General features: G+C 33.8%; 2 protein-coding genes across 2 annotated transcripts; both read left to right on the top strand.

The window, feature by feature from the left end:
• Window positions 1-454: 454 nt before the first annotated feature.
• On the top strand, window positions 455-3657 carry LOC116841421 (odorant receptor 63a-like). The gene is made up of 10 exons (XM_032809317.1): window positions 455-610; window positions 769-885; window positions 1001-1118; window positions 1295-1556; window positions 1766-1888; window positions 2006-2096; window positions 2180-2319; window positions 3257-3389; window positions 3485-3514; window positions 3598-3657. The coding sequence occupies exons 1-10, from the start codon at window positions 455-457 to the stop codon at window positions 3655-3657; spliced, it is 1230 nt and encodes a 409-aa protein (XP_032665208.1).
• A 1291-nt stretch (window positions 3658-4948) lies between these two features.
• On the top strand, window positions 4949-10319 carry LOC116841420 (odorant receptor 63a-like). Its single transcript, XM_032809316.1, has 10 exons — window positions 4949-4996; window positions 5063-5179; window positions 5298-5415; window positions 5586-5847; window positions 6063-6185; window positions 6317-6407; window positions 6492-6631; window positions 7265-7397; window positions 9152-9269; window positions 10264-10319. The coding sequence occupies exons 1-10, from the start codon at window positions 4949-4951 to the stop codon at window positions 10317-10319; spliced, it is 1206 nt and encodes a 401-aa protein (XP_032665207.1).
• The last annotated feature ends 952 nt before the right edge of the window (window positions 10320-11271 follow it).

The following is an 11271-nucleotide window of genomic DNA, read 5'->3' as shown; positions in this document are numbered from 1 at the left end:
ATAAGTCATCCTCTGCGAAAACAGCTAATGTTATTTCAGCCGCCTCTACAGCTTACGAATCCCCCTCGATATTACACACTGTAGCAAGGTCCGCATGAAACAATATGATAAATTCACACGTGGGTCATATATTATTTACAGCCTGTTACTGTTCGCAAGTTTAGAATAGCGTTCTCTCGATGTCTAGAGCAAAAAAAGAGAAATAAGTTTCGGTATCGTTTTCAGATTGAAGAACGCCTTATCTTGAATATTCTGCTTGACGCAAAACAGAAAGTTTTAAAACTCACTTGCTCTATTATTGATAGAATATGAATGTAACCATTGTGCCTGGCCAGAAAGGAGAGCGATATAATGAAATATTTATTAACCTTTTTTATGGGGAGGGTTCTGTTGGGAAGACACGAAATTTACACGACAGTGTGACGCGGAAGACAAACAATTTGCTTAGGCAAGTATGAATTCAATTAAAAAAGGTGACAAACAGGATTACTACGACTTCTGTAGAAAATTTCTGTCGATGGTCGGTCAGTGGCCTTATCAGAGGTCTCGTGAGAGAATACTTTGCATGAGTGTTACAGTTACATGGTCTATTTCTATTTTGGCAGTGCAGGTAATGTTAACTTTCGTTATAAGTACTTCTTTCAGAAACCGGTGATAGATCGCTCTCGGCGATTCTGTAGAGTTGTATGCGAATTTGGAAAATTTTGTGTTTGCAAGATATTTATTCTCTCACGTTAAGCCGAATAATTCTATATTTTTGTTCCTCAGATAGCGCAGTTCTACGCATGCGAGACGACGCAGTGCATATATCAAACTTTATCAGCTTATTTGATCGTATGTGTGGCTATGGTGAAACTATTCACTTGTTACTTTAATAATCGAAAAGTATGTTACTCCTAAATACTGATACAAATTTATTTCGTACAACCTGTTGACAATATTGTTGTAATTAACGAGCATATTATATCCGGGATATCGAATATATAGATTACGTTTGTAGATTAAATATCTCATAGAACAGTTACACGCAGATTGGAATATTTTCGATATTCAAGAGGAACGGGAGATTATGAGAAGGTATACCATGAATGGCAGATGGTATTCTATGGTATACGCCTGTAAGAGACATTCCGGTTCCGGTTAAAGAGTATTTCTTTTTTAGTAATTATAATCTCTTTCTTTTTAAATATAAACAGTAATTATAACGAATTATTTTTGAGATATTACGAAGATGATATGAATCACATGTATTATATAAATAATTATATTCACACACAACAAAACCGACTTGCAGTGTGCATTTACTCTAGTACGTTGACATTCGGGATAGCTGCACTTTTGCCGCGTATCATGGATGTTATATCTCCTCTAAACAAATCTCGTCCAATAATATTGCCGTATGAGGCATATTATTTCGTCGACGAGGCTAAATACTTTTACTATATATTTTTCCATCTTGAATTCGGCGCTTTGGTATGTCTTGCCGGACTTATCGCGCACGATTGCACCTTCTTAATTTACGTCGAACACGTCTGTGGCCTTTTCGCCATTGTGGGGTAAATATTACTTACACAACAAACCAATATATTCGACATTATGCGAGCAAGTGACCGAGGTTACGTCGGCACAGCAAGTGTAAAAATGTGAAATATGTACAAATATAATATTCTAATAATTTTAGTTCTTGTTCGTGCATGTGTAAGAATATAAAAAATATAATATTTAAAAACGACGATTCATGCGAATAGTACTCGAATACTTACAGATTTAGGTTTGAACATCTTTTATACAAACACAATATTACGGACAAGAGTCTGAGCAATCCCTCAAATGAGATATATGTCGAAAAAATTGCGTTTACCATTCAACTTCACCAAAGAGCTCTGCAGTGAGTAATGCAATAATGTTTTATGTATGTTTCTTCAGAAATACTAAGCTCACTATTAGCGAGCATGTCTCTTCAATTGTAATAAATTTCGATTTCTTATAAGTAATCATTCTTCAGCTTTGCCACTCTTATCGAGAAAACTTTCTCTCAATTCTTGGCCATACAAATCATAATAACTGTGATTGTCATGAGCAGTAGTTTGATGCAAGTGAGTTCCTTCAAAATATAGGATTTTTTATATGCTTAACGTGTTGCAAATTTAAATTTAATTTTAATTTTCTTGTACTTAAGCTCTCGATAGCACTGCAGGATGATACGATAGCAGTGATAAAATACTGTTTATACATAGTAGTTCAGTTATTGCATTTACTAGCTTTCAGTTACCAGGGACAAAAATTGATAAATCATAGTCTTGAAACACACGCAAAAATGTAAGAAAAATTAAGATTTGTAATAAATAGGATATAGGTTCGTCCGATATGTAGTAGATTTATTCTGCACAAGAAAAAAGGAATTGGTTGTATCAAACAGAATTCAATACACTAGAATCAGAATGTTTGATAAGATATTGGTAAGCTGCATTTTCTGTTAATGTAACCAGATAACTAAGGTTACAAACGTTTGGATAAAGTAACCAGACATATTTTAGTCATTTTAAGTAAATAAGGGGGATTAAATTCACCATTTTTTATTAAAAATTCTATTATTTTTAAATTTGCAAGTTACTTTTGGAGGTGTGAATGTATGAATATTTTGTCTGAAATTGAAGAATTTATATAATTGTCGTGTTATAATTACATTTGAGGAAATTTGTTTTTTTCTACTGAGATTCGATCCGAGACTTTTGAATTGTTTATTTTACGCGTTGCGCCACTTTTGGAACAATTTATTGATTTATTATATAGTGTCTGCATATATAACAACGTTGCATATTAGAATATAATATTAGAATATTAGATATGTGCATCTGCATATATCAACGTTGAATATTAGAATATGTGATTATAATAATCAGAATTTTTGTTTAATTTAATCAGTTGTTAACAAAACCTGTTACGTTCATACTTCGTAGACATAACAAGCAGACACTTAGATATTATAACTGGATCAGTAGTAATTAAATTTTGACCGTAGTTATACTTAAATTCTGATTGATTATTAGAATATTTCATTATAATAACAAGAAATTCTATTTGGTTCAACCAAATCTTGTTTAGCAAAACATGTTATATTGACTCAAATATAGTTTCCGTATATAAAAATATTAGATATAAAAATATTAGAAATATTAGATCCGTATATAAGAATATTAGTAATATTAGATTGTTTTCTGGGCGGAATTTCTTTTGTACAATTGTAATCTTTTAGCTATAATGGCTCATGGTACAACATACCGGTGAAGTCGCAAAAACTGCTGTTGTTTGCTATGAAGAAGAGCACGGAAACTATTTCCTTGTCAGCCGGAAAAATATACATATTTTGTCTAGAAAACTTTACTGTGGTAAAGTAATTACTGTGACATATGCACTATTGTTATAAGTAACGGAATGTCAGTACACGCACAAACCTAAACAATTTTTAAATGTTTGTGTTTAGGTCATGAAAGCATCAGTTTCCTACTTTACGGTAATGTCATCCTTCAGCGAGCCGTGACCGAGGATCGATAATAGTCACGACAAATTTAGTAAAATTTCTCTAACATGTTTCAGATATGTCATCGCAAACAATATGAAAGGGTAGTTATTACAATATATGCTTATACTGCTTAGTGAATTATAGTAATAAACGTATTCATTTTGTTACTGATACAAAAAAGAAATTAGAGAATTTTCCCTATCCCATACACGATTTTATTAATAAATATTTAAGACTATCGTCTCATGGACTCATCAGAGACAAGTTATTTCCTAATAACTGCTGCATGTGTTCCTTTCTACAGTTCGATCGCGTTTTTATGAAATGTCTGCTACTTCGTTGTAATAGACGTTATATCTTCACTTGAACTCATTCATTGTAATATGTTTAGTAACGTGTCACATTATCACTAAAGAGACGTTACAACTAATATGAAATAATCGTATTATGAATATGCTTTATATGACTCACTTATAGATAAACAGCAATAAGTAGCATATTTTAAGTATCTGATTTAACAATTTTATTGGCATATTGTTTATTTTATCATTGATATTAAAAAAAAAAAAGAAAATATTCCTACCTTACAAATGCACATACACACATATGATCAAATCTACAGACGTTCTCCATATATCCCCCATGTTTACTGCTTTTTCTGCGTTTATCCGCAAATGTTACGAGACATGCGCGGTAAACATTGCGGTAAGCGTGCGTAGAAACACGGCACGAGAAACAAGTAGCTTTGTGACATTATCATTTGCTGATCAATAAGTCCTCCTCTGCGAAAATAGCTAATATTATTTCAGCCGCCTCTACAATTTACGAATCCTCCTCGACATTACACACTGTAATAAGGTCCGCATGAAACAATATGATAAATTCATATGTGTGTCATACATTATTTACAGCCTGTTACTGTTCGCAAGCTTACAATAGCGTTCTCTTGATGTCTAGAGCAAAAAAAGGAGGAAAAAGTTTCAGAATCGTTTTCAGATGGAAGAAGCCCTATCTTGAATATTCTGCTTGATGCAAAACAGAAAGTTTTAAAACCTTACCTGCTCTATTATTGATAGGATATGAATGTAACCATTGTGCCAAGCCAGAAAGGAGAGCGATATCATGAAATATTTATTAACCTTTTTTATGGGGAGAGTTCTGTTGGAAAGGCTCGAAATTCACACGACAGTGTGACGCGGAAGACAAACAATTTCCTTAGGCAAATATGAATTCAATTAAAAAAAGTGACAAACAGGATTACTACGACATGTGTAGAAAATTTCTGTCGATGGTCGGCCAGTGGCCTTATTAGAGGCCTCGTGAGAGAATACTTTGCATGAGTGTTGCACTTACATGGCTTCTTTCTATTTTTGTTGTACAGGTAATGCTAACTTTTGTCATAAGTACTTCTTTTAGAAACCGGTGATGGATCACCGTTGGCGATTCTGTAGCATTGTGTGCAAGTTTGGAAAAGTTTGTGTTTGTAAGATATTTATTCTCTCACGTTAACGGGAATAACTCTATATTTTTACTTCCCAGCTAGCGCAATTTTGCGTATGCGAGTCAACGCAGTGCATATTTCAAAATTTATCAATTCATTTGACCGCATGGATGGCTATGGTGAAACTATTAACTTGTCATTTCAATAATGGAAAAGTATGTTACTCCTAAAATATTGATACAAAGTTATTTAGTACAATCTGTTAACAATGTTGCTGCACAGTTAACGAGCATATTATATCCGAGGTATCGAATATATCGTTTACGTTTGTAGATTAAATATCTCATAGAACAGTTGCATGCGGACTGGAATATTCTCGACACTCAAGAGGAACGGGAGATTATGAAGAGGTATGCCTTGAACGGCAGATGGTACACTTTCGCATACGCCGGTAAGAGACATTCCAGTTCAAGAGTATTTCTCTTTACGTGATCCTAATCTCTTTTTTTTTTAATCATTAACTGTAATCATAATGAATTATTTTTGAGATATTATGAAGATGATATAATCACATGTATTATATAAATAATTATATTTACACACAACGAAACCGACTTGCAGTGTGCATTTACTCTAGTACGTTGACATTCGGGACATCGGCGCTTTTACCGCGTATCATGGATGTTATATCTCCCCTGAACGAATCTCGTCCGATAATATTGCCGGTTCCGGCATATTACTTCGTCGACGAAGCTAAATACTTTTACTACATATTTTTCCATCTTCAGTTCGGCGGTGTGGTATGTCTTGCCGGACTTATCGCGCACGATTGCATCTTCTTAACTTATGTCGAACACGTCTGCGGCCTTTTCGCCATTGTGGGGTAAGTATTACTTATACAACAAACCAATACATTCAACATTTTGCGAGCAAATGATCGAGGTTACACCGGCACAGCATCGGCAAGTGTAAAAATGTGAAATATGTACAAATATAATATTTTAATAATTTTAGTTCTTGTTCGTGCATGTGTAAGAATATAAAAAATGTAATATTTAAAAATGCCAATTCATGCAAATAGCACTTGAATACTTACAGATTTAGGTTTGAACATCTTTTATACAAACACAATATTGCGGACAAGAGTCTGAGCAATCCCTCAAATGAGATATATGTCGAAAAAATTGCGTTTACCATTCAACTTCACCAAAGAGCTCTGCAGTGAGTAATGCAATAATATTTTATGTATTTTCCTTCAGAAATGCTAAACTCACTTTTTTCTCTTCAACTGTAATGAATTTCGACTTCTTATAAAAAACAATTTTTTATAACAACCGTTATGTTTGTGACAGCTTTGCCACTATTATCGAGAAAACTTTTTCTTCATCCTTAGCCCTACAAATCATGATAATTGTGATTAACATGAGCAGTACTTTGATACAAGTGAGTTTCTTTAAAATACAGGATTTTTTGTACGCTTGACGAGTTGCACAATTTAAATTTAATTTAATTTTTCTTGTACTTAAGCTCTCGGCCGAACTGCAAGGTGATATAGTAGCAGTGGTGAAATACTTTGTATACATAATATCTCAGTTATTCCATTTACTGGCTTTCAGTTACCAGGGACAAAAATTGATAAATCATAGTCTTGAGACACACGCAAAAATGTAAGGAAAATTAAAATGTATAATAAATTGGAGATAGGTCCGTCCGACATGTAGCAGATTTATTCTTCACAAGGAAAAAGAAATTGAATGAATCAATCAGAATTCAATACATTACAATCAAAATTTTTGGTGAGATATGCATGAATTATATTTTTGGTTAAAGTAACCAGATAAATTTGAGACGTTTAGACAAAATAACCAGACAAGTTTTGGTCATTACGCGTTGCGCCACTTTTCGAATTGACTGATTTATTGTATAATATTTGCGTATAAACAAAACTGAATACTAAAATATATGATTACAATAACCAGAATTTCTGTTTAATTCAACAGTTGAAATTCAATCAGGTAAAACATGTCGCGTTTATGCTTTGTAAACATAAAAAGTAGACATTTGGATGTCATAATTGAATCAGTAGTAATTAAACTATGACCGTAGTTAGACTTAAATTCTAATTGACTATTGGAATATTTCATTATAATAATAAGAAATTCTATTTGGTTCAACCAAATCTTGTTTAGTAAAACATGTTATATTGACCCAAATATAGTTTTCGTACATAAAAATATCATTAACATTATCAGATTGTTCCCTGAGCGGCATATCTTCTGTATATAATTGTAATCTTTTAGTTATAATGGTTCGTGGTACAACATACCCGTGAAGTCGCAAAGACTGCTGTTATTCGCCATGAGAAAGAGTACAGAAATTATTTACTTGTCGGCCGGAAAGATATACATATTTTGTCTAGAAAGTTTCACTCTGGTAAAGTAACTGTTGTGACATATGCGACATTATAAGTCAATACATGCACAAACCTATATAATTTTTAAATGTTCATGTTTAGGTCATGAAAACATCAGTTTCCTACTTTACGGTAATGTCATCCTTCAGCGAGCCGTGACCAAGGATTAATAATTATTACGACAGATTTAATAAAATTTCTCTAACATGCCTCAGATATGACATAACGAACAGTATCAAGGGGTAGTTATTATAACATATGCTTATACTGCTTAGCGAATTATAGCAATATATATAAACGTGTTCATTTTATTAACGATATAAACAAGTAATTAAAGAAGTTTCCCCACACACGATTTTATTAATAAGCGTTGTCTGTTTCTGCAAAGAAATCTTCTGTATGTTTTCCCAACTTTCGGGAATATTTCTAGTATTGACAACAGACGCACTATTAATGGTATCTCTTTAACTGGCATTACTATTTTCGATCGATTTACGTCCCCTCCGGATAGAGCGCTTCTTTTCTTTTAACGTTGTGTCCCCACTGGATGCCAAAGAGTCCATAGTAACACGTTTAGCAAAGCAATCCCAACTTTGTCACGTGACGTTATGAGAAATATGGAATAATTATATCACCAATATACTTTATATTATTCAGGTGATTAGAGTACTGCAAAATTATCAAAAAATTTTCAATCTTGTTCACTTGAATTTGAAGAATTCAAAGTCTCTAGAATGAAGTGCAAAAAGTATGGAACATAAATCCAGCATTTCTTCGGTTATCCCCGAGAGTTCTTGGCATTTGTGGTAATCGCAAAAATACGGTGTCAATGGGAAGTATTAGTTTGGCGGCATTATCATTTTCTGATCAATACTCCTTCCCTCGCGAAAATAGCTAATGTCAGTCTACGACGACTTACGAATCCCTCGACATTACACTCGGTAGTAAGTTTTGCATGAAACAATATAGTAAATTCACACGTGAGCTACTTATTATTTACAGTTCTGTTATTATTTGCAACACACGAGTTGTGTTTTCTCGATGCTCAGAGCAAAGAAAAAGGAAAAATGTTTCCAAATAGTAGTTAGACAAAAAAACAAGTTATCTTAACGACACGATTCGTAAACGAAGAAGTTTTAAAACTTACCTACTTTATTATTCATAATTTGTGAATGTAGTCAACATGATGCCGTGCCAGACAAAGAAAAAAAGTAGCATTATAAAATATTTATTAACTGTAATTATAATGAATTATTTTTGAGATATTAGGAAGATGATATAATCATATATATAATATAAATAATTATATTCACACACAACGAAACTGACTTGCAGTGTGCATTTACTCTAATTACGTTGACATTCGGGACAACTGCGCTTTTGCCGCGTATCATGGATGTTATATCCATGATATATATATATATATATATATATATATATGTGTTAAGTTATTGTAAAAATGTAAAGTTATTCGGCATTAACGTAAGAGAATAAAAATCTTGCAAGTGTAAAATTTTACAAATTCGCACACAATGCTGTAGAACCGTACATGTATATATATATATATATATATACATTCTGCAGCATTGTGTGCGAATTTGTAAAATTTTACACTTGCAAGATTTTTATTCTCTCATGTTAATGCCGAATAACTTTACATTTTTGTTTCTCAGATAGTGCACTTTTGCGAATGCGAGACGACGCAGTGCATTTTACAAACTGTACCCTTGCATATGATCGCATGGTTAGCTCTGGTGAAATTATTAACTTGTAGATTGAGTACCTCATAGAACATCTACACGCGGATTGGAATATTCTCGACACTGAAGAGGAATGGGCGATTATGAGGAGGTATGCTATGGATGGCAGATGGTACGCTTTGTTATACGCCTGTAAGAGAAATTTCTGTTCCAGTTAATGAGTATCTTTCTTTTTGTAATCATAAAAATTATTTTTGAGATATTACGAAAATAATATAAACACGTATAATATATACAATTATATTCCGTGAAACTGACTTGCAGTGCTCGTTTACGTTAGTGCGTTTTTGTTTGTCGTCATTGTCATCAAGAACTCTGCGGCCAGAGTCGCAGCTCTCCCGCGAGCCACGCTCGCTATTACTCCGCTGCCAGGGACGCAGCATATACACGCGAGCCTCGCTCGCATTTACGGTCAAGTACGCTTTTACCGTGTATCTTAGACGCTATATTTCCCCTGAACGAATCTCGTCCAACAGTATTGCCGTGTCCGACATACTACTCCATCGACCAGACTAAATACTTTTACTACATATTTTTCCATCTTCAATTCGGTGCTATGATATGTCTTCCCGGAATCGTCGCACATGACTGCGTCTTCTTAACTTACGTCGAACACGTTTGCGGCCTTTTCGCCATTCTAGGGTAACTATTATTTACGATACGAATTAATATAATCGACATTTTATGAACAAATGATCTATGCTACGTCAGCATGATCAAATACCAGTGTAAAATTTTAGTATGATGTGTACAATATGTACAAATATAATATATTAATAATTTTAGTTCTTATCCGTTGTGAATATCAAAAATGTAATTTTTAAAAATGCAAATTCATGCGCTTTGCACACGAATACTTGCAGATTTAAGTTTGAACACCATTTATACAAACGTAATATTATAAACAAGTGTCTGATTGATATTTCGGATTATATGTATGTGAGAAATATTACATTTTCCATTCAAGCTCATCAAAGGACTCTGCAGTGAGTAATACAATAACATTTTACGTATTTTCCTTTATAAATATGAAGCTCACTTCTGACAAGCGCGCCTCTTCAAACCTGATGGATTTCGACTTCTTATAAGAAATAATTTTTCATGACTACTGTTGTGTTTACGACAGGTTTGCCACCGTTCTCGAGCGCACTTTCTCATCATCCTTCGCCATACAACTCCTGATCATTGTAATTGCAATGAGCTGTAGTTTGATACAAGTAAGTTCTTTCGAAATACAGGATTATAAAATTTTTTACGCGCTAATGTGTTACAGAATTAAAATGTGATTTTATTTTTTTCGTGTTCAAGATCTCGGCGGAAATAGGCGGCGATATAATGGTAGTGTTTAGTTTTTGTACAAACTGTATCTAAAAACCAGCTGTTCTTTCGGGCCGTCACAGTAGTCCAACCTCTTAATGAGTCACTTATGGATGAACCGCAGTAATTTATTTTACCATTGATATTCACTGATTTTACTCATATTTATTTTATCATTAACAGTGAAATGAAAATGAAGTCTTCCTACTTCACATATACACACCACATATACACATCACACACACATGATTAGATCAATAACCGTTCCCCGCATTTGTTTATTCGTTACTGCGAGCATTGCACTTAATGCAATGCCCCGAGAGTTCCTAGAATTCCGCGAAAATACGCCGCAACTGTGAAAATACACCGTCAATGAGAAGTAGTGATTTGTCGGCATTATCATTTCCTGATCAATACGCTCTCCCTCGCGAAATTAGATGGTGTCACTTCAGCCGACCCTACGACGAACTCCTCGACATTACACTCGGTAGTAAGTTCCGCATGAAATAGTACGGTAAATTCACACGTGAGCTATACATTATTTATAGTTCTGTTATTATCCCGCACTCACGAGCTGCGTTTTTTCGATGCTCGAGAGCGAAGAAGAAGGAGTAACGTTTCGATACAGTTTTTAGACGGAAAAAATATCTGTCTTGACCATTCTGATTGCGATTCGTAAGCGAGGAAGTTTTAAAGATCGCTTACTTTATTATTCATAATTTGTAAATATAATCGACATAACGCCGTGCCAGACGAAGAAGGAGAGTGGCATTATAAAATATTTATTAACTTTTTACGGCGAGCGCTCCGCAGGGAA

The sequence above is a fragment of the Odontomachus brunneus genome, unplaced genomic scaffold, assembly GCF_010583005.1.
Source record: "Odontomachus brunneus isolate Ranch 3 - 2012 unplaced genomic scaffold, Obru_v1 Obru_scaffold_015, whole genome shotgun sequence".
Classification (NCBI taxonomy): domain Eukaryota; kingdom Metazoa; phylum Arthropoda; class Insecta; order Hymenoptera; family Formicidae; genus Odontomachus; species Odontomachus brunneus.
The sequence above is the reverse complement of the archived record's forward strand: the minus strand, read 5'-3'. Positions and strand labels throughout refer to the sequence as shown.

What these genes read in the sequence shown, in the direction of transcription:
- LOC116841421 (XM_032809317.1), top strand. Translation starts at nt 455, where the DNA reads ATGAATTCAATTAAAAAAGGTGACAAACAGGATTACTACGACTTCTGT. An exon ending in GTTACTTTAATAATCGAAAA is followed by an intron (nt 886 to 1,000) that starts GTATGTTACTCC and finishes TTACGTTTGTAG; the next exon opens with ATTAAATATCTCATAGAACA. An exon ending in GTCTAGAAAACTTTACTGTG is followed by an intron (nt 3,390 to 3,484) that starts GTAAAGTAATTA and finishes GTTTGTGTTTAG; the next exon opens with GTCATGAAAGCATCAGTTTC.
- LOC116841420 (XM_032809316.1), top strand. Translation starts at nt 4,949, where the DNA reads ATGGATCACCGTTGGCGATTCTGTAGCATTGTGTGCAAGTTTGGAAAA. An exon ending in GTACACTTTCGCATACGCCG is followed by an intron (nt 5,416 to 5,585) that starts GTAAGAGACATT and finishes ACCGACTTGCAG; the next exon opens with TGTGCATTTACTCTAGTACG. An exon ending in CTTGAGACACACGCAAAAAT is followed by an intron (nt 6,632 to 7,264) that starts GTAAGGAAAATT and finishes GTAATCTTTTAG; the next exon opens with TTATAATGGTTCGTGGTACA.